Genomic DNA, 24251 nt, shown 5'->3' with positions numbered 1-24251 from the left:
GTATTCTTCTTTTTACCTTGCAATTTCTTTACCATGTTATTGATGTCTAATATTGTTCAAGCACTTTCCGACAATCAAATTGCCTTTGGGGGAATCAAAAATGGAGGAAGGTCTGGGAGTCTTGGTAGAGGATAGACTAAGCAATAGCATGCAATGTCAAGCGGCAGCTGCCAAAGCTGGCAGAATATTAGCATGCATAAAGAAAGGGATGTATTCCAGAGATAAAACTATAATCCTACCACTTTATAAAACTCCGGTCTGACCGCATCTGGAGTATTCTGTCCAGTTCTGGTCGCCAGTCCTCAGGAGGGATGTGTTGGAGCTGGAGAGAGTCCAGAGAAGGGCAACTAAACTAACTAGGGGATTGGAGGACCTTAACCACTTAAGCCCCGGAAGATTTTACCCCCTTCCTGACCAGGCCCTATTTTGCGATTCGGCACTCTGTGACTTTAACGGACAATTGCGCGGTCATGCGACGCTGTACCTAAACAAATTTGATGTCCTTTTTTTCCCACAAACAGAGCTTTCTTTTGGTTGTATTTGATCACCTGTGCGATTTTTTGATCATGCGCTATAAACAAAAAAGAGCGACAATTTTGCCTTTTTAACAATATTTTTCTCATATTTTTATATGAAATTCCCCCCCAAAAAAATGTAAAAATCCAAATTTTTTTACATTTTTGGCCAATTTGTTTTCTGCTACATATGTTTGGTAAAAATAAGCGTATTTTGATTGGTTTGCGCAAAAGTTATTGCGTTTACTAACTAAGGGAAAGATTTTTGTAATTTCTGTTGTTTTTTTTTAACGAGTAATGGCGGTGATCTGCAATTTTTTTTTTTTGTGGGACTGCGACATTGCGGCGGACAGATCGGACCCTTGACTGACATTTTTGACACTTTTGGGGGTACCAGTGACATTACTACAGTAATCAGTGCTATACATATGCACTATTAATGTAAAAATGACACTGGCAGGGAAGGGGTTAACTTTATTGGAGAAGGAAGAGTTAAGTGTGTCCCTAGGGGCGTGTTTCTAACTGTGCGCGCGCTCGCCCCCTATTGGCTCACAGGCTAGTGACGTACCGGTACGTCACTTTGCCTGGCCGGGGCTGACCGCCGCAGTATATGTACTTGCGGCAGTCGGCAAGCGGTTAATTATGAAGAGCGGCTGCAATCGCTTGATTTATTCTCCCTGGAGAAGAGACTCCTTAGAGGGGACATGATAGCAATTTATAAATACCTCAATGGTGATCTCAGCATAGAAAAAAAGCTATTCAGTCGAAAGGATTGCATGAGGACTCGAGGGCATACAATGCAATTAGAGGAGAAGAGTTTTAACCTCAGGCAACACAGGGGGGTCTTTACTGTTAGGGCTACAGGATTGTGGAATGCTCTACCACAAGAGGTGGTTTCTGCGGGAAGTATGGCTACTTTCAAAAGATTCTTGGATGAACATCTCAAGGATCAGAACATTCAGGGGTATGAGAGATGATTATGGCCACGCGCGCCTACACAGGTTGAACTGGATGCACTATTGTCTTTATTCAACCTCAACAACTATGTAACTATGTAAATTCCAGATATCTATGACAACAGTAGAATTCAAGCATGATGGACTTATTATTTATTTTTGATGGACAATGATCATTGGAATTCTGACTAGCTATTTTACATGCTCATTGGCTTGCTTAGTCAGTTGCAAGATGTTGAGATATCTGTAATTGTAACACTTTACTCAAACCAGCAGAATTAATGTTACCCTTCAGGGAATTTTATGCTGTTTAGGATTAGTTTTGTAGTAACCCTTCCTGTTAAAAACATTCTGTAAAGAATATTATTTATACTTACCTGTCTTGCTGCCTGTTCCTCTAATTTTTGCTCTCTGGCAGAGAAAAGCTGCCAAGAGATTCTTCAGCATTCCACACATTTCTGGATGTAACAGAAACGTGTTCCGTCACTACAGTGATGTTCTTTCACCTGCAGGCTGCAATGCCAATAGTATTTTCTAGCCAGCAGGTGGGGCCACAGCACATGGCACAGTATGCAGGCAACTGACACAACAGGAAGTATATCAGATGTTCAGTATTGTTTCAGTGGCTTGGCACCGCAAGAGTGCAAAGATTCCAGGAATGGGCAGGACAGGTAGGTATTTGTAGGGTCAGTGCTTGGCTAATATACAATCTGACAAACTAGACACCCAGAACAATGTGTTGTTTGTGCTTTTTTAAGATCTTTGAGAATAGCTATGCTGTTTTTTGTGTTCGCCCTATTATTGCATCATAACTGTGTGGCAATTTACAGACACCTATTTACTACAGACACCAATATATTACTGTAAATGATTTCATTAGCGCAAGCATATATTTCTGCTACTATCACACCTATATATGTCTAGGTGTGTATATAAATATATGGATGTGTGTATATACACCACTATACACAAGTTCAGATGTTTTGCCTGCTTCAAAAGAACCCCAAAAAATTCCAAAAAAAATGCTAGCGTCAAAAAAAAAAATGCCCAGGTGTGTTTTTGCTGGCATTTTTTGGGGGTTTTTGGAGGCAGGCAAAACATCAGAACTTGTGCACAGTACCACTATACACAAGTTCAGATGTTTTTCCTGACTGCAAAGAACCCAAAAAAATGCCTTCTATTAAACCGGCAAGGTGTTACAGCAGCGAAGCCAACCCCCTGAGCTGAAAGTTTTCTAATACAAACAATCTTTTTTTATGGTTCTGGACATGCTACAGAGCTGAAACTTCACATGTACACCTTTTAGACCCCCCAGATACTAAATCCAAAGTAAAAATCAAAAAATCTCTTTTCTCTTACGTCCTCCGACTGTCGCCGCCTCTTCATATTCGTCACATATGGGGTATTAGACTTTGCTCCGAAGGAGTAGCTAGGCAACAGAATATGTTAACATTAAAGCTTTTAACATATCCCACCCTCAAGGGGTGGTCCCCTCAGTCAATACCCTCCTACTTCCTGCAACCATATCTCAGTTTTAACCGGTTGCCGACCGCCGCACGACTATATACTGCGGCGGTCAGCCCCGGCCAGGCAGAGTGACATATCGGTACGTCACTCGCCTGTCACTGACTTGCGAGCCTATCGCCCGCCGCGGCTCGTTCACAGACAAGTCAGTGCGTGTGACCGGCGGACTCGATGTCCGCCAGTCACACTGCGATCGCTCCTGTGAAGGGAGAAAGACAGAGCAGCTTGTGTAAACAAGCTGCCTGTCAGTTCTCCCTGTGTAAAAGTGAAGATCTGTCCGTTCTACTATGTAGAACGGTTGATCTTTGCTTTTACACCAATAGGAATGTCCCTACACAGTTAGAATCATGCCCCTAGGACACACTTAACCCCTCCCTGTCCAATAAAGTTAACCCCTTCCCTGCCAGTGTCATTTTTGCAGTAACAGTGCATATGTATAGCACTGATTACTGCAGTAATGTCACTGGTACCCCCAAAAGTGTCAAAAATGTCAGTCAAGGGTCCGATCTGTCCGCCGCAATGTCGCAGTACCGAAAAAAAAATCGCAGATCGCCGCCATTACGCGTTAAAAAAAAAACACCAAAAATGACAAAAATCTTTCCCTTTGTTAGTAAACGCGATAACTTTTGCGCAAACCAATCAAAATACGCTTTTTGCGATTTTTTTTACCAAACATAGGTAGCATAAAACAAATTGGCCGAAAAATGTTAAAAAATTTTGATTTTTACTTTTTTTTTTGGGGAATTTCATATAAAAAAATGTGAAAAATATTGTTATTTTTGCAAAATTTACGCTCTTTTTTTGTTTATAGCGCGTGATCAAAAAATCGCACAGGTGATCAAATACCACCAAAAGAAAGCTCTGTTTGTGGGAAAAAAAGGACGTCAAATTCGTTTAGGTACAGCGTCGCACGACCGCGCAATTGTCCGTTAAAGTCACGCAGTAAAAAATCGCAAAAAACCCCTGGTCCTTTAGCAGCCAAATCCTCCGGGGCTTAAGTGGTTAATGTCTAGCTTGTCAGGAGTGGCTGGCTCTCTCTGTGCTGGGGCTTTCTGCCCCAGACTCTTTCTTCTTTTTTCATTTTTTGTTTGAGTTTTCTCTCTACCTTTACTTAGCTGTTCTTTTTGTCAGCGTTAGTTAGTTCTTCGGATGAAGAGGATCATGCGGGCTGGGTCTCGGGCTGATCCCCCTGGTCGCAGGTCGTGGGTCAGTGGCTTCCCAGCCTGCCATCGAGCGTTCAGCCAGGTAACGCTCCTGGCACAGTGAACGACCCATCCCTGTTCGGTGCAGGGATGATTGGTGAGGTGGCTACCTCACTGGACGCTGTGCAGTTTCTTAACCCCCATTCTGTGCGTCTTGTATGCGACTCTCCCTGCCTCATGTGCAGCGGCTTGTTCGCCTGTGCGGGTCCCCCACGCCACTGTGAGGTAAGTGTATTTATGTGGGGACCTGTCTGTCTGGGGGGGTGTCAGTCTGGGACTGTGTAACCTGCCTCTATTCACACTGTTTGTCTCCCTATCTCTCGGCTGCATGCTGTGGGCTGCAAGGGGGGGGGGGGAGCTGTGTGACACTGTGTGTGTCAGCCTTGTCAGTGTGAGAAGCTGTGTGCTGTGGGGCATGTTTTGTGGCATGTTTGGGCATTATACAGCGATCGCTGCGGCGATCTGACATGTTTTTTTATACATGGATGACATGTGTGCATTACTGTACTGTGGAGCGGCGGTTTCGGCGCCAAACGGCGCCATTTTGCCTACACTCGCTCCGGCCGCATGTTTTACATGCATGGCGGCCATTTTCTTGTAGCCTCCCATAGGCTTTCATAGAGCGCCCTGGCAGCATCACTTCCTCTTCTCCAGGAACACCGATCGAGGCAGCAGCAGGGCGAGGGTCTCCTCAGGTTTTATCCTTCCTATCCATTGCCTGTGTCAGTTTTATTGTCCCTGTGGGGGTCTCATTGTGCTTGTGTGTGGTGCGGTGGGCTGCGCTCGCCGCGCTTGTTAAAGGGGCAGTTAACCCTTTATTATCCGGCATTTGTTATAAGGGCAATGGATTCTCAGGAGGGCAAATTTCCTACCGCCTTGGTGGAAAGCCAGGGGACCGCTGTTTCCCCCCCAGGGGGGGGATTTAGCCACCATTGTGGCTGGCCTTGCTGCTCAGGTGCAGATGCTGGTGGCTGCTCTATCTACTAAAAGACCCAGAGTTGCTCTTTCCTCTGATTCTGAGGGTGAAGGTGATGGGGCTGTTATGGCGGGGGCCTCCTTATCGGGGTCCCGCTCCTCCCTGGATCTAGTGGGGTCCGAGGTGGAGGCTGAAGTTGAAGGGGTTGATAATTCTCCCCCTGGCTCGCCTGAAGAGCTTGCAATCATGGATGAATTGATTGCTTCCATAAAGCAAACGCTGCGTTTGCAGGATGAAGTGTGTCCCCCCGCTGCCTTGGCGGCTTATGGGACGCAGAGAAAACGCAGGACGCCGTAGGTTTTTCCCTGCAATGATGATTTTCAGCGCGCTGTTAAGGAACAATGGCGCAATCTGCGCAAACCTTTTGCTGTACCAAGTAGGTTCAAGCTGCGTTATCCTTTCTCGCCTTCCACTGATGAAAGGTGGTGTGTGCCTCCCCCAGTGGATCACGCAATTGCGGTTTTAAACAAATCCACTGCGATTCCTGCAGAGGATTCCCCTGTGTTCCGTGATGCCACGGATAGGAGATTGGAGTCTCTTGCCCGTCATACTTATTCTGTTACGGGTTCTATGCTTAAGGCTCTGTTTGCTTCTCTCATGGCGGCCCAGGCGATCGCAAGTTGGACGCAGATGCTTAGGCGCGTCCTAGTGGCCGATTCGGCCTCGCCGGCGACCCTGGATATGGTGGATCAAATCCACCAGGGTGTCATGTATCTGTGTGATGTGGACTTGGACCTAGTTCCATTGGCTGCACGTGTGCACAGCGTGGCGGTGTTGTCTCGCCGCCTGGTTTGGTTGAAATGTTGGTCGGTGGACCAGTCTTCACGTAAGACCTTAGCCAATCTGCCTTATGATGGGTCTCGCCTTTTTGGGGAGTCCTTGGATGTGTTGATTAAGGGGATCACCGGAGGTAAGAGCACTCTCTTGCCTCATTTCCCCAAGGCTAAGGGGGCTTCTGGGAAGAAGCATGCTAATTTTCGGGCCCCCTCAGGGGTCCTTTCGTGCCTTTCGGTCGCACTACAAGGGCAAACCGTTCAAAGGTCAAGGCTCTCAGAAGAAGCCCTGGTCTGGTAAACAGGAGTCCGGTCAATCCGGATCCGCAGCCCATAACAGTGCGGCCTGAAGGGGCGCCCTCACCCAGTTTTGGGGTGGGGGGACGCTTGCTCGGTTTTCTTCAGCCCTGGTTGGCCCGTGTGCGGGACAGATGGGTTCAGGAGATCGTTCGATCTGGTTACAAGATCGAGTTTCTCTCTCGGCCGGAGAGCAGATTTTTTCCCTCAAATCTTCAACTGTCTCCAGAGCGTTTACGGGACCTGCACCTGGCGGTGCGGGACCTGAGGGCTCAGGGAGTGGTAGTTCCGGTGCCTCATCGGGACAGATTTCGGGGGTTTTATTCCAATCTGTTCACCATGCCCAGAAAGGAGGGCAAGGTTCGTCCAATTCTGGACTTGAAGGCTCTGAACCGCTCTGTGCGGGTTCGCAAGTTCTGCATGGAATCCCTGCGATCGGTGGTGGCTGCCCTGGTTCCGGGGGAATTCATGGCCTCCATCGATTTGAAGGATGCGTATCTTCACATCCCCATTTTCGAGGGTCACCAGAGGTACCTTCGATTTGCCATTGCGGAGGATCACTACCAGTCCAGTTTGTGGCGTTGCCTTTTGGTCTCGCCTCGGCTCCGCGGGTCCTCACCAAGGTGCTTGCACCGGTTCTGGCATTGTTGAGGGCCCAGGGCATTTCTGTCCTGGGGTATCTGGACGACATTCTGGTTCGGTCTGCGACCAGCCAGGGTCTGGAGAAGGACCTGTCTGTCACGATGCAAACTCTGCAGGAGTTTGGTTGGACGATAAATTTTCCAAAGTCGACGCTGAGTCCGTCGGTTCGTCTTCCCTACCTGGGAATGATTCTGGACTCGGTGCAGGCGAAGGTCTTCCTGCCGGAAGACAAACTCAGAACTCTTTAGGAGGAAGTCAGGTCCCTCAGGGACGTTCCGCACTCGTCTCTGCGGACGTGCATGAGATGTCTGGGATTGATGGTCTCGGCCTTCGAGGCGATTCCCTTCGCTCAGTTTCACACGCGGGGTCTCCAAGCGGAGATCCTGTCCATGTGGGACGGGCGACCTCACTCTCTGGATCTTCAAATCTCGTTGAGTCATCGCACCAGAAGAGACCTTCTGTGGTGGCTCCAGTCCCCGATGGTGTCCGGGGGCAAGTCGTTTCGTCCTATCTCGTGGACGGTAATCACCACGGATGCCAGCCTGTTGGGCTGGGGTGGTGTTCTGGGCGTTCTGTCCGCCCAGGGGACTTGGTCGGAGGGGGAGTCCTCCCTTCCGATCAACATTCTGGAATTGCGTGCGATAAATCTCTGTCTTCATCGCTGGACGGACCGGCTGCAGGGCTGCCCGGTTCGGGTGCAGACGGACAATGCCACGGCGGTGGCCTACATCAACCACCAAGGGGGCACCAGGAGTGCCCGAGCGGCTCGAGAAGTGGCCGACATTCTGTCTTGGGCCGAGGCTCATGTCCCGGCGATAACGGCGGTTCACATTCCGGGGGTGGAGAACTGGCAGGCGGACTATCTGAGTCGCCAGACCCTGGATCAGGGGGAATGGTCTCTCCACCCGACTGTCTTCCAGATGTTGTGCGTGAAGTGGGGTCTTCCAGATGTGGACCTGTTCGCGTCTCGTCTCAACAACAAGGTGAGAAGGTTCGTGGCAAGGACGCGCGACCCTCGGGCAGACGCGTCGGACGCGTTAGTGGCCCCGTGGCATCAGTACAGGCTGATGTACGCGTTTCCACCGATTCAGTTGCTGTCCAGGTTCCTTCGCAGGTTACACTCGGAACGCAGCACGGTGATTCTTGTGGCACCGGACTGGCCTCGCCGGTCCTGGTACGCAGACCTCGTGAATCTGGCGGTCGACGCCCCGTGGCGTCTGCCTCTTCGAGACGATCTCCTGTCTCAAGGTCCAATATACCATCCTGCTTTACAGTCGCTGGCTTTGACGGCCTGGCTGTTGAGACCGAGGTCCTGAGGGAGAAGGGTCTCTCCCCAGAGGTCGTTCATACCTTGATCAACGCGAGGAAGTCTTCCTCGGGGAAGGTTTATTACCGTACTTGGAAGGCCTATTTTGCTTGGTGTGAGTCCAGGGGATTTTCTCCCCGCACGTACTCGGTTTCCCGAGTGCTGTCCTTCCTTCAAACGGGTGTCGATCAGCGTTTGGCGCTGGCTACGATAAAGGGTCAGGTGTCTGCTCTGGCCGTTCTGTTTCAACGTCCCGTGGCCTCCAACTCCTTGGTTGGCGCTTTTGTTCAGGGTGTGCGGCATCTGGTTCCCCCTAGGAGGGATCCTCTGCCCCCTTGGGACTTGAATCTCGTTCTATCTGTGTTGCAACGTGCTCCTTTTGAACAGATCAGGGAGATCTCGTTGTCTATGTTGTCCAAAAAGGTTGCCTTTTTGGTTGCGATCACTTCGGCTCGCAGAGTGTCGGAGCTGGCAGCTTTGTCCTGCAAGTCTCCGTATCTGGTTGTTCATTTGGATAAGGTGGTCTTGCGACCTAATCCTTCTTTTCTTCCGAAACGAGTTTCGGAATTCCATCTTAATGAGGATATTGTCTTGCCTTCGCTGTGCGCGAAGCCTACACATCCAAAGGAGGTGAGATTACATTCTTTGGATGTTGTTCGGGCGATAAGGGTTTACCTTAAATCGACTGAGTCTTTTCGAAAGACGGATTCCTTGTTTGTTCTTCCAGAGGGTCCTCGGAAGGGCATGGCGACGTCGGCCTCTACCATCGCCAAATGGATCAGGCAGACCATTGAACAGGCCTATGCTTTGCAGGGGAAGGTTCCCCCTGTGCCTGTGAAGGCGCACTCTACTAGATCTCTAAATACGTCTTGGGCCTGTCGTCATGGGGCTTCTGTAGCCCAGGTGTGTAAGGCGGCGACTTGGTCGACCGTGCACACTTTCACAAAATTCTACAAAGTAGATGTTCAGGCATCGGCGGATGCTTCCTTTGGCCGCAAGGTTCTTAGTGCGGCGATTCCCTAGGGTCCCTTATGGGGACCACTGGCTGTTGGGATAAGTTTTTTATCCCCTGGTTATTTGTCTTTTCCTGGGTTGTTGCTCCTGTTGAGCACCTGTTTTTTCCTGTTGCCCAGCTGGGTTCCTTCCTTTGGTAAGGTTCCTTTCTTTGATGCGGAGACTGCGTTGCCTTTCGGCGCGGATGCGTTTCCCACCCCTCATGTTTGCACTGCTTTGGGACGTCCCCATATGTGACGAATATGAAGAGGCGGCGACTGTCGGAGGACGTAAGAGAAAACTGAATTTTTGTAAAATCTTAAATCTTTCCTATAGTTAGTAGACGCAATAACTTTTGCGCAAACCAATCAAAATACACTTATTGCGATTTGTTTTACCAAAAATATGTAGCAGAAAACAAATTGGCCTAAAATGTTAAAAAATTTTGATTTTTACGTTTGTTTGTTTTTTTGAGAATGTCGTATAGCCGAATTTGAAATATATTGTTTTTTTTTTTTTTTTTTTTAAATTGTCGCACTTTTTTGTTTATAGCGCAAAAAAATAAAAATTGCACAGGTGATGAAATACCACCAAAAGAAAGCTCTATTTGTGGGGAAAAAAGGACATAAATTTTATTTGGGTAAAACATCGCACGACCGCGCAATTGTCCGTTAAAGTAACGCAGTGCCGAATCTCAAAATAGAGCCTGGTCATTAAGGTGGAAATCCTTCCGGTCTTAAAGTCGTTAAAATGGATATCCTTCCCCGTTTTTTTATGTTTTTCAGACATTATCTATAATTCTCTCAAATCCTTTTTTTTTTCATACCATATGATCTGCTCTTTTTGAGATATATATGGGCTGAGTCTAAAGCAAAGCTGTGATATTTCCACCAGAGCTTTCTTTTCAATAATTCTCTCTCTCTTTATCTCAAATACCCCTTGACTATTTACCAGGGCTTTCTATGTCAGGTTTGCTTAGGCGGTCTCCTCCATGTAGTTCTCCAATTGTGGAAGCAAACATAAGGATAATATACAACCATTCTTCTTGACATTGGTTGATAAAAGAGATCATACAACGGGTCAATGGCTATCTTATTTCTAACTAAAACATTTTCATTTAACCCAAGATAGGCTCTTTACATAGTCCTCTTACACCATTTGAAAAACTTTGTTTAGGGACGAAAACTCCAATGCGTCCTATATTAGCAATCTATGCTTTATTGCTGACCCCCTCATCATCAACTCTCCTATATTACATGAGGAATGGGGAAGAGAACTGCAGTGTACTATATCACGAGAAGAAGCTATTAAAGCCTTTATGCTAACGCATAAGATGTCCATCGCCACTAGAATACAGGTGAGGAACTTTAGGTTACTATCTAGGTGGTGCCAATAACCAGTTGGATTATAGAATATATTCCTTCATGTGTCTGATGTCTTCGGGCGGTGTCAATATCATGCAGATTTTTTGCTTCATTTATGGGGGTCTATCCCAAATATTACTCCATTTTGGGCAGCTATATTTGATATGTATGACCATACATTGAACACTCAAATAGCTTGTGCCCTTCAAATAGTACAATTGTCTATTTTTCCTGATTCTATCAAAGAGGCTAAAAAAGGGCCTCTTACGTTTCTTTCTGATGGCTGCTAGATCCATTATTCCAAAACATAGGAAGTCGTCTTCCCCATTAAACTTGAGGGAATAGGTAGATGATGTGTAGCACTGGAAAAGGATGGAAGATCTTACATGATAATTACTGTATGTAAAATTCTCAGAATTGGGGAACCCTTGGAGATATTAATCTGCACACATACTAACTTTAGATATCTACTGATGAAGAGGGTTTACTGTCAAAAAGATTTTTAAAAAATGCTGTTTTTTTCCTCTCTCCCTTTTTTTTTTCTTTTTATATGAATTGTGTTATGGTCTGTAGTCATGTTTTTTCATGGTGCCTTGGTAATAAAGGTAAACATTTTATAACATACAAAGTGAATAGGTATACAGTATGTGTTGACTAGATGTTCAAAACATTAAAATGGAATTGTGAAAGATTTGTTGAAACTTAATAAAAATGTATAATATAAAAAAAATATATATATGGCTTCTTCAGAGAAGAGGATAAAGCTTATATCATGCATGCATGAAATCTTTATGTAATCAACATCAGAAAGACTCATCATTCCTTAATATAATACACTCCACTTATGATTTACATAGACTGTATTACTTTTACATTTAGCATCCAAAGATGATCAGATTCCCTATGATTTTATGAAACAGCAACTCCCACAATATTCAGCAAGAACAAGGGGACAAACAGACAGGGTAAGGTCTACTGTAGCTAACTGGCTGGGGGCCACCTTATACTTACACCATCTCCTTGCTGTAACCTAGCTCCACCAGGAAGACTACCAGTAAGACCCATCCCATGATCATGTTCATTAACCGCTTCCCTATGGTCCACCATTTAGCTATATTGCGGTAGGGAAGAGGTTATACTGGAATCATGCTTGAGACTACAGCCATGATTCCAGTATATTTTTTAGTGCGGGCGATTCTCTTTCATGTAAAAGTAATCTGAGTGTCTGGGCAGCCGCTGGAATACTTTTACAGGTGGCGCCACCTTTACCAGGCTCTCCTGAGCAATCGGGAAGCCCAGTAATGGTTTGGTCAACGGCAACCAGCTCTGGTCTCACAGTGAGAGGAAATGAAGTTGTTCCTCCCACTGTGGGATGTCAGAACCTGGAAGCAATGACTATTTCGCCGCTTCTGGTTCCGGCCCTTTGTTTACTGGCTGCTGTGATCAGATCCATCTGTGTATGATCGGCTGCATTGGCTTTAAAAGGAGAGATGGGGGTTCTAATACATCCCCCGATCGTTCCATAGAGAGTACCTGTCACTGCTATTATTGTCACAAGGGATGCTTATTGCTTACATTCCTTTTAGCAGCAATAAAAGTGATCTTTTTTTTTTAAAAGAAACAGTGTAATAAATAAAAGAAAAAGAAAAAAAATATATATTTTAAAGCGCCCCCCCCCCCCCCCATGCTAATTGGAGCACCAGACCTCCTGTGTAAATTTAAACTGGTGACCTGCAAAAGCTTTTAAAGTGTCGCCCATGGATAATTTAATGTACCGTAGTTTGTCGTCATTCCATGGGCATGTGCAATTTTAGAGGGTGACAAGTTTGGTATCTATTTACTCAGTGTAACATCATCTTTTATATTTTACCAAACAAATTGGTATTATAGTGTGTTTGTGTTCACTAATGTGTATTTTTTCCCAAAAATTGCATTTGAAAAAGTACTGCACAGACACCGTGTGACTTAATAAAAAAAATTGCAACACCCACCATTTTATTCTCTAAGGCCTTTGCTTGAAAAAAATATATATAATGTTTGGGGGCTCTAAGTAATTTTCTAGCAAAAAAAAAAAAAAATTACATGTAGGAGAGAATAGTCAGAATAGGCTTGGAAAGTAATTGGTTAATAGATCATTAAATGCATTTTTAATGAAAGTTGTGCAAGATCCTGAATTTTACCTAATATAAGCCTTTTGAATTCCCTTTACAGCAGAGCTCAGTCAGAGGGAGAAGCAGCATGTTGATAGGAGGACAGAGGAGAGTGACAGAGAGACAAGCTTAGCAGTCAGAAGCTTCTCCTTTCACTGTGCAGTCATGTTACTAAACTGCAGCAGGGAAAAATGAGGTCCCCTTTCCTGACAGACAGGCTATGTACCTATGTAAAACAGATCTCATATGTGTATTTTCTCTGTATATTTAGCTGCTTGCTTGGAGTTTCACTTTTAGGAAGGCTTCTCTAAATCTGATTTTTTTTTTTTTTAAGCCTTTATCACCTGGACCCTCTGTGTACCTGAGACATAGGAAGAAAAACGCAAACAGCTTTAATAATGCACTCAACAACACCAGGTAAGTTATCAATAAAATTATTTCATAATGTGGTTCTACAGAGTACTGCACACAGACACAAGGAATATGCTACTGTATTAGCAATGTGCACGTTTACAGCACTATAAATACAGTAATTCACAGATCAAATATGCTGCATAGGTAAAAATGGAATATGACTCTAACTGATGACTGATGCGATCTTAAATGTCTGCTATTGGGCACAAATTATAAAACTATTGGCGTTGCAGGGGGTTTCTTAAATAATTAACATAGAAATGATATAATATGTTGTATAATGAGGTATTTTGTACACTCCTCTTAAACATGAAAATGTATGGTTCGCCTGGGGCGTGGATATTACTTTAATTCTAGTGATTGCTTTGGGGTCAGTTTTCTATACTTCTGAACGGACAGAATATGAGCTATAAGAATAAGTTGCAGGGAAGTATGTTCCATGCAGGAGTGGATTTACTAATAGGCATAATGGACACGTGAGGCATGTGCCTAAGAATACTTTTCTACAAGGTATGTATAACTATAAAATTTTCTATCATCAATAGGAGTATTAATCTTGAATAAGGTACATATTATCAGAATATAGCAAGCTACTTTGGGAAATTGTGTGTCCTCTGAGGTGATCCTAATTGAGTGGTGTTACTTAAGCTGGTCATACAGGGCCTAATTCACTACAAGTTTGGAGTAGAGCTGCTCACTTCTCCGGAAATAACTCCAGCCGAAACTCATTCGCATCCTAATTAGGTGAAGTTGCTGGAGTTAAACCTTCAACTAGGTGCTTTAGTGAATTTGAGTTTGGAGTTAACCAAATTCCCTTTGTGTTTTTCATAAAAGGAAATTTGTCTATTCTGAATCACTATTACACAGCAATGTCATCTATTATGGTTTATTTTAATTTTAAGGTATAGTTATGTATCTTATGTGTTTTAACCTTTAGATTTACTAATAGCAGACTACACAGCTGTCTAATTAGCAATCTTCATTCTTTATTCATCTGAAACTTTCAGGCATATCTGATTGTATTCAGCACTTTGGTGTAGTGGTCTATGCTCATAGACAAAGATTGCTAGGTGTAACGCTCCTGCGTTTTTATTGTAAGCTGGATTTGCAGCTTCAGAATCTCCACTCAGTAGTCATGTAGAGATGTGTTGGAATACCAGATCCAACTCTCCAGACTCATCACTGTGGGCCTGTCTGCTTCAGCATACAGATATACACACAGTCAATAAGATGTTCCTGGAGTGATAGGATGTATATGATAGTATGGAGGTGATGTGCTGAAGGGACAGGTGTGAGCAGTGACAGTAATGGTAAGCACTTGATAGTAATGTTCAGGAGAGTAGTAGATGGTAATAGGTAGAATGCAGATAGGTTAGTAATCATGTATGGTAATAGGTGGTAAGGACAGCAGATGACATATACTGGATAGACTAACCCAGTGCAAGGATAGATGGTAGTAGACTCAAGAGCTAGCAATCTATGTAACAGTGCAGATGGTAGAATTAGTATGCATAGATAGTAACAGTCCTTAATGTGCAGAAGATGATAGTGTAAGTTAGTTATGGAGGATTCCCCTGTGGGGTACTTATCACTAGTAAGGTTTAGTAAGTAGAGGGGTCCAGTAGTGAGGGAGTGATCCGGTAGCGAGATACGGGATCAGTAGCGAGGTTCCGGTCTGTTCCAGGTAAAGTCAAATAGCTGGAGGTTCCGACAGCAAGACAAGGCTTGTAAGCATGTAGGCACACATTGAACGAACAACGTGAGAGAGAACGCCGGCGATTGAAATAGCCGCTCAGCGGCGCTCAGCGATGACGTCATCCGTCTTAAAGGTGTATGCGTTCCACCTAACTAGAAAGGTGGGACGCAATGTTGAAAAGAAAATGGTAAATAAGGGTACCAAAGGTACCAGAATCTTACAGTACCCCCCCTTAAGGCTGGCTCTGGAAGGACTATAGCACTGGTTTCTCCGGGTATTTCGAGTGAAACCTTCGTATAAGCCTAGGTGCGTGAACATCAGAGGTATCCAACCAGGTGTCGTCTTGGGGTCCATAGTTCTTCCATCTCATGAGATATTGGAGTCTTCCTCTGTGGATACGAGAATCCAAAATCCTTAATCTCATATTCTTCTCCGCCTTCAACTTGTACTGGAGGTGGAGGCAAGATAGTAGGCCTTATTCCTTGGTTAGGAACATGTGGCTTCAGTAGCGACACATGAAAGATGGGATGTATTTTGAGATCTGCCGGTAAGGTGAGTTGCACTGCAGCTTTTCCAATGAGTTTCTTAATTGGGAAGGGTCCCAGAAATAAAGGTCCAAGCTTTTTGCAAGGGATCTTTAATCTTAAATTTTTTGTCGATAGCCAAACGAGGTCCCCAATAGCATATTGCGGAGAAGGTCTTCTACGAAGGTCGTAGTACCTTTTTTGTTGACTATGAGCGTGTGAGATGGTGGTATTAAGTAAACCCAGAGAGTCTTTTATTTGGGTAAGATAATCCGAGGCTACTGGGTTACTTGATGGTAGGATGCGTGGTGGAAGAAGTGTGGGATGAAACCCATAGTTCAAGTAGAACGGACTTTGCTTAGTAGTACTGTGGGTTGCGTTGTTATAAGCAAATTCCGCCAGAGGGAGGAGGTCCACCCAATCATCCTGTAGGTATGATGTGTAGCAACGCAGATATTGTTCTATACACTGGTTGACTCTTTCAGTCTGTCCGTTGGTCTGAGGGTGGTAGGGAGAAGTGAGCTTTCGCTCAATCCGTAGTATTTGACATAGAGCTTGCCAAAATTTGGAGATGAACTGTGAACCACGGTCGGATAAAAGAGTCTTTGGAATTCCATGTAACTTGAACACATGTTTCATTAGTAGTTCCGCTGTTTGCTTAGATGAAGGTAGTCTGCGAATAGCAATGAAATGTGCCATCTTTGTCAGATGGTCCACTGACACTAGAATGGTATTAAATCCTTTGGAAGGTGGTAGTTTTACTATAAAGTCTAAGGACACAACTTCCCATGGGACCTGGGGTATTGGTAGACTGCAGAGTAGACCAGATGGTTTTGTAGTGTCAATTTGGACCTTGCACAGATGTCACATGAAGAAACAAATTTTTGTACAGACGTCTTCATATCAGGCCACCAAAACTGCCTGGTAAGCAAATTAAGGGTTTTCGTCATACCCATATGTCCTGCCATGGGCACATCATGTGATAATTCCAAGATCTTGGTGCGCATAGTAAGGGGTATGTAGAGTTTATCGTGGTAATAGAGGAAGCCTTCTGCATCAGTACTTAGTTGTGGTGGAGGTGAATCCAATCCTATACTGTGCAAAATCTCTTCCTTCAGGGAACGAACAACACCAATAATACGTTCATAGGGTATTATAGGAATAGAAGGGATTTCGGCGCAGTTATCTTCGGTTAATCGTGATAGCGCATCCGCTTTTTTATTTTTGTCTGCAGGCGTGTAGTTCACTAGGAAGTTGAATCTTAGGAAGAATAATGACCATCGTACCTGCCGGTGGGAAAGAGTTTTGTTAGTGTGGAGGTATTGAAGGTTTTTATGATCTGTATATATGAGTATTGGTAATTGGGTACCTTCAAGTTGATGTCGCCAATTCTCCAGTGCCAGTTTTATGGCAAGCAACTCCTTTTCACCCACTGGGTAATTCACCTCTGGGCTGCTTAGTGATTTTGAGAAGAAAGCAACTGGGTGGAGTGGTGAAGTATTTGTTGGTCGTTGGGAGAGAACTGCTCCTACTGCCATATTTGACGCATCTACCTCCAGGATATATTGGAGGGATGGGTCTGGATGGCGTAGTATGGGAGCAGAAGTAAAGCTTGATTTTAACAAGCGGAAAGCTCCATTTGCTTCTTCTGACCATTTGAATGGTTTCTTTATACTTGTAAGTTGTGTGAGAGGTCTCACAATAGCAGAGAAGTTCTTGATGAACTTCCTATAGAAGTTTGAAAATCCAAGGAATCGCTGTAATGCCTTACGAGTTGTTGGTATAGGCCAATCCAGAATACAGGATATCTTGCTCATATCCATCTTGATTCCGGTTTTGGATATGATGTATCCTAGGAATAATATTTCTTCTTTATGAAATAGGCATTTTTTTAATTTTACGTATAGATTGTGTGCGAGTAATCTGGATAACACAAGTCTTACATGTTTTATATGTTCAGAGAGAGATCGAGAATAGATAAGTATATCGTCCAGATATACCACAACACAGACATCAAGTAAGTCTCTAAAGATGTCGTTTATGAACCTTTGAAAAGCTGCGGGAGCATTACACAACCCGAATGGCATCACAAGATATTCGAATAATCCGTATCTGGTTCTGAATGCTGTTTTCCACTCATCTCCGTCACGGATTCGGATTAGGTTGTATGCCCCTTTTAGGTCCAATTTAGAGAAGTAAGTAGCCCCACGCACTTGTTCAATGAGTTCAGGGATGAGCGGTAAAGGATAGCGATCCTTTATTGTAATGGTATTTAATTGCCTATAATCGATAATAGGCCTAAGACTTAAATCCTTATTGCGGACAAAGAAAAGTCCTGCAGCTGTGGAAGAAGTAGAGGGTCTGATGAACCCTTTTGTCAAATTCTCATCCAAGTATTCCTTGAGATGAGAGAGTTCATCCTGTGAAAGAGGATAAACATGACCGAAAGGCAATTTGCTGTTAGGGAGTAGATCGATAGTGCAATCATAATCCCTATGGGGAGGCAACACTTGAGCATTTTTCTCAAGGAATACTTCGGACAGATCCTGATAGCATAGTGGTGCAATCCTGTCTGACACCACAGACAGGATCTTTCCATAAGATGGGAGGTTACACGTAATCTCACAATAGTGAGAAAGGAAAGTTAAAGTCCGTCTTTTCCAATCTATGATTGGTTGATGTGTGTGTAACCAGGGGAGTCCCAAAATAATGGGAAAATGGGGTGAAGATAGTATATCAAAGGAGGTGGTCTCCATATGAGACTCGTTAGCAGTGACAAGGAGTGCTTGTGTCTGATTGGTGATTGGACCAGAAGATAGCGGGATACCGTTAATGAAACTAACAGAAACAGGTTTAGGTTTTGAAATAATAGGTATTTTATTTAAGGTAACAAAACGTGTATCGATATAGTTCCCACAAGATCCTGTGTCGATCATAGCCTTGGTGGTAATCCTAGTCTGGTCCCACTGTAATGTTAAATGAACAAAGAGATAGGGTTTAGAAAAGGAAGTCGTTAATCCCCCTAGCAAGACATGTGAACACTCACCCTCTTTTTTGCGGACAAGGGGACAGACGCTTATCGAATGATCCGGGGATGCGCAGTACATGCAGAGATTACTGGATCTTCTCCTGGCTCGTTCAGTAGTTGATAAAGGTGGGCGTATGGTTCCTACCTCCATAGGAGTAGGGTCAACGGCCGAAATCCGAGAAGGACTAGACAATGGCATTCCCATTTTCTCAGCCTTTCTTTCTCGCAGTCGCCTGTCAATGTTGATACTGAGTTGTATTAAGGCATCCAAAGTGCCAGGTAAATCCGCTCGGGCGAGCTCGTCTTTAACGGCTTCTGACAACCCGAGTCTGAACTGAGTTCGCAGAGATGTATCATTCCACCCTGAATCAAGGGTCCATCTTTTGAATTCTGCTACAAAGTCTTCTACAGGTCTCCTTCCTTGTTTTAAAGCCCTCAATTGGATATCAGCAGTACTCTGCCTATTGGGGTCATCATATAAACTAGCGAGTTCCGCTGGGAATAAAGGATAGGAGTTGAGAAGCTGATCATTTTTCTCAAAGAGAGAGTCTGCCCAGGCCCGTGGATCACCCGTTAAGTATGAAATGACGGTACAGACTTTAATTTGATCAGTAGGGTAAGTACGAGGTTTTAGCAAAAAAAACAATTGACGTGCGTTTTTGAATTCAAAAAATTTTTTCCGATCACCTGTAAACACTAGAGGAGGGTTTATTTTGGGTTCAGGGGGCTGAGCAGCAGTAAGCTGGGAAAGACGGGTTACCTGCTGTCTCAGAGTCTGATTGTCTTCTTTTACTTCAGTAAGAGCAAGTATTAATGCATTTACTTGTTGTGTTAATTGTGTCACTTGAGTGGGTAATTCTGCTGAATTCATTTTTTTAAGGTTCGTTCAATCTGTAACGCTCCTGCGTTTTTATTGTAAGCTGGATTTGCAGCTGCAGAATCTCCACTCAGTAGTCATGTAGAGATGTGTTGGAATACCAGATCCAACTCTCCAGACTCATCACTGTGGGCCTGTCTGCTTCAGCATACAGATATACACACACTCAATAAGATGTTCCTGGAGTGATAGGATGTATATGATAGTATGGAGGTGATGTGCTGAAGGGACAGGTGTGAGCAGTGACAGTAATGGTAAGCACTTGATAGTAATGTTCAGGAGAGTAGTAGATGGTAATAGGTAGAATGCAGATAGGTTAGTAATCATGTATGGTAATAGGTGGTAAGGACAGCAGATGACATATACTGGATAGAATAACCCAGTGCAAGGATAGATGGTAGTAGACTCAAGAGCTAGCAATCTATGTAACAGTGCAGATGGTAGAATTAGTATGCATAGATAGTAACAGTCCTTAATGTGCAGAAGAGGATAGTGTAAGTTAGTTATGGAGGATTCCCCTGTGGGGTACTTATCACTAGTAAGGTTTAGTAAGTAGAGGGGTCCAGTAGTGAGGGAGTGATCCGGTAGCGAAATACGGGATCAGTAGCGAGGTTTCCGGTCTGTTCCAGGTAAAGGCAAATAGCTGGAGGTTCCGACAGCAAGACAAAGCTTGTAAGCATGTAGGCACACATTGAACGAACAACGTGAGAGAGAACGCTGGCGATTGAAATAGCCGCTCAGCGGCGCTCAGCGATGACGTCATCCGTCTTAAAGGTGTATGCGTTCCACCTAACTAGAAAGGTGGGACGCAATGTTGAAAAGAAAATGGTAAATAAGGGTACCAAAGGTACCAGAATCTTACACTAGGTCATGAGTTCAAGGCCCAACCATGATAACACCCTGTGTGCTCACAGTTGTGTGTCATTATTTTTTTTTTTGCCACATAGTAATACATTGGCTACATCACCTAAAATTGCATGTATATTCAAGAAACAGACATGCATATGTGCAGGGTGCTATTATGCATTTGCCAAGTTTCAGTATTTATTTACAGCTGTCTAAAATTTAAGGAGGTGATGGCATACTTGGGATTTGAACTCATGCTCTCAGTGTTTATAGTTAGGACCACTAACCACTAAACCATTGAGATGAGCATGATTACCCATGGAATATTTAGTCCCATGTTTCAATAGTTAACCACTTCCTTACAGGGCAGTTACACACCCTTCCTGCCCAGGCCAATTTTCAGCTTTTTATGCTGTTGCATTTTGAATGACAATTGCACGGTCATGCAACCCTGTACCTAACACAAATGTATGACATTTTTTTCACACAAATAGTGCTTTTTTTTTGTTGGTATTTGATCACTGCAAGTTTTTTTTTTATTGATAAAAAGAAGACCTAAATGTTTGACCCCTAAAAAAATGTGTTTTTGTTTATGTAATAAAATTTGGTAAATCAACATGTTTTTTGTTGCACTGACGAGCATTGATGAGGCTGCACTGGCAGGCACTGATGAAACACTAATATGCAGCACTGATGGACACTGATAGGCGGCACTGATATGTATCATTGATAGGTGGCACTGATGGGCAATTATTGGCACTGGTGGGCAGCACTGATAGATGGTAATGATGGGCAGCACTGATGAGGAGGGCACTAACAGGTTCCCTGAGCACTGATTGGCATCAATGGTGGCATGGGTGGGCATCCCTGGTGGCCATGGGTCAGCAATCCCTGGTGGCTCTAGTGGCATCCTGCAAGGGTCTGCACTGGTAATCAATGCTCTGATTACAAGCACAGACCCCCCCCCCCCCACACGAACACACACACACACACACACACAGATTTTGCTTTATGTTAAAAATGGTGCACACAGACAACTAAAATGTATTGGAAATGTTTTACCTAGGCCAGTGATGGTAATCCTTAACCCCCCCCCCCTATATGTTTTTGCCCTACATTTCCCATAATGCTCATGTACTCTGCAGTGTAGGTGAGCATCATGGGAAATGTTACAAAACACCTGTGTTGCCAAGGTTCATCATCACTGACCTAGGCCAACTAAAAAGGTGAGTGAGCGCTGTAGCAATCTTTTATTCAGTAATAATTTTTAGTGATTTTTTATTAAATGTTTTGGTTACATTCATCCACAGAGGCTGAATGGAAATTTTGTATAATTCCTTAATTTATATATATTTTGAGCTAAATCTATACATAAACACTTTAATTATTTCTTACAATTTAGCCCCACACACTCCTCCCCCCCCCCCACACACACACACTCCTCCCCCTCATACACATACACTCCTCCCCCCTACAGCTTTTAGCTGGACTGTTTTTAAGTCCAGTCCTGACGTTATTTGATCTTAGTGAATTTGACACTGCTCATAACGTTTCTGATGGAGTTATAGTGAATTGCATTTGCACCTTAAAATAGTCAAAAATTGAGGTAAAATAGAACTAGATCAGTGTTGGAGGTACAGTGAATTAGGCCCACAGTGTGCAAACTTTAGTTGGTTCCTGATGAACCGGCCAAAATGTGCTTTCTAGGTCATCATTTAATTTGATTAGTTAATTCCAAAGTACAATTTTCCTAACTCTTCCCAACTTTAAATGGTTTTCTTAAGTCCTTCATCTAAGATGGACTTCAGGTACACCCATCTTCTTCCCCTGTACATAAATATTTGTGGAGGACCACAATTTCAGTAAACTCAAATTCTCTAGAGATTTCTTCTTGTTTTAAAAGTTACAGCACCGTCTTGGTAACATTATAAGAATTTGGAGCAATATGTATCACCCTCTGTTTAAGAATTTCACCCCATGCAGAGTGATAATAACTCCTTTCCCTTGGCTTTAGAATTTTTGCACTGGGGAATGATTATATATGGGGTTAAAAAATGGAGTCTTTAACAATCTTTGACAATTCAAACTGAGGATATGATGAAAATATGCTTAAGTGAAAGTCCTCATTTAATTAATTAATTCATTATCAATAATTATCAGCAATAAAAACACATTATAATCATCTCGAGATCCAGAGATTTAGGCAGCTGAAGTTATGAAGATCTTTTCTTGTTGAGGCTGAGCATGGCCCCATCTCTTCTACCTCCTAAGAGTCTCTCGTCATCCCTGAGAAAACCCTTTACAATAAAGTATCAGTACAGTAGATAAAAGTATTTGGGGTTAAGCTCAACTCTTGCATGAAAAGTTCACATCTATGCATAACTCCAGCTGCATGGGTGTACAGTTTGTTTTAACATTTTTTTTTTATTTTCTTTACTATGGGTAACCTTTGGTTATGCATTTTAATTATATGCATAGTAGAAATAATCCAAGCTCTTGACATATTCATGTTATTGATATAAGAATCCAGCAGGTGTTTTAACCTCTTAGATGGGCTTTCCTTTCAGAAAGCAATATACTGTAAATATATAGTTACATAGTTACATATAGTTACATAGTAGGTGAGGTTGAATAAAGACGATAGTCCATCCAGTTCAACCTGTGTAGGTGTGTGTGGCTGTAATCATCTCACATACCCCTTAATGTCCTGATCCTTGAGATGTGCGTCTAAGAGTCTTTTGAAAGCCACCATACTTCCCGCAGAAACCACCTCTTGTGGTAGAGGATTCCACAATCTTGTAGCCCTAACCGTAAAGAACCCCCCACGTTGCCTGAGGTTAAAACGCTTCTCCTCTAATCGCATTATATGCCCTCTTGTCCTCATGCAATCCCTTCAACTGAACAGCTTTTTTTCTAAGCTGAGATCCCCATTGAGATATTTATAAATTGCTATCATGTCCCCCCTCAGGCATCTCTTCTCCAGGGAGAATAAATCGAGCGATTGCAGACGCTCTTCATAGTTTAGGTCTTCCAATCCCCTAATCAGTTTAGTTGCCCTTCTCTGGACTCTCTCCAGCTCCAACACATCCCTCCTGAGGACTGGCGACCAGAACTGGACAGAATACTCCAGATGCAGTCGGACCAGGGTTTTATAAAGTGGAAGGATTATAGTCTTATCTCTGGAATACATCCCTTTCTTTATGCATGCTAATATTATGCTGGCTTTGGCAGCTGCCGCTTGACATTGCATGTTGTTGCCTAATTTATCATCAACCAAGACTCCCAGATCCTTCTCCATTTTTGATTCCCCCAAGGGTTCCCCTCCTAACGTGTATTGTGTTTTTATGTTTTTAGTCCCCAAGTGCAAAACCTTACACTTCTCCACATTAAACCTCATTTGCCATGTCGTTGCCCACTCCGTTATTTTGTCCAGGTCATTCTGCAGGATATCTGCTTCATGCTGTGCAGTTATTGCTCTGGCCAATTTTGTGTCATCTGCAAAAACTGATATAGAACTACTGATCCCGTCCTCAATGTTGTTTATGAATAAATTGAACAAGGTTGGTCCCAGGACAGAGCCCTGGGGGACCCCGCTTACTACCTCAGACCAGTCTGAGTATGCGCTGTTTACTACCACCCTTTGGACACGCCCTCTTAGCCAGTTCCGTATAGAAGAGCAAGCCCTGCTGTCGATACCTGCAGACCTTATTTTATAAATTAAGCGCATGTGGGGAACTGTATCAAACGCCTTAGCGAAATCCAGGTACACCACATCCACTGGTCTGCCCCTATCTAGCTCACAGCTCACCTCCTCGTAGAATGTTAAGAGATTGGTTTGACAAGAACGCCCATTTGTAAACCCGTGCTGATTACTGCTATAGATGTTGTTGTCTTTAGCAAACTCTACGATATAGTCCCTTATCATTCCCTCCAGAAGTTTACATACTATTGATGTCAAACTGACAGGCCTATAATTTCCCGGGATATGCCTCTGCCCCTTTTTAAATATCGGAATCACGTTAGCTTTCCTCCAATCCCCTGGTACATCTCCTGTCCTAATACTGTCAGCAAAGATCAGGAACAGTGGTCTAGATATAACCTTACTGAGTTCCTTGAGTACTCTCGGATGTATGCCATCCGGGCCTGGTGATTTGTTTGTGTTAAGTTT

At 43.8% G+C, this 24251-nt stretch overlaps 1 protein-coding gene across 1 annotated transcript in view; it reads left to right on the top strand.

The window, feature by feature from the left end:
• CCDC60 (coiled-coil domain containing 60) overlaps positions 1 to 24251 on the top strand; it is a 344461-nt gene that overhangs the window by 172745 nt on the left and 147465 nt on the right. Inside the window, exon 3 of the mRNA XM_082267699.1 lies at positions 13033 to 13115. Coding sequence (XP_082123825.1) covers positions 13033 to 13115 — 83 coding nt within the window. The remainder of the gene's footprint in view (positions 1 to 13032; positions 13116 to 24251) is intronic.

The sequence above is a fragment of the Pelophylax lessonae genome (genome assembly GCF_965119305.1).
Source record: "Pelophylax lessonae genome assembly, chromosome: 1".
NCBI lineage: Eukaryota > Metazoa > Chordata > Amphibia > Anura > Ranidae > Pelophylax > Pelophylax lessonae.
This window is presented reverse-complemented; position numbering and strand designations above follow the sequence as displayed.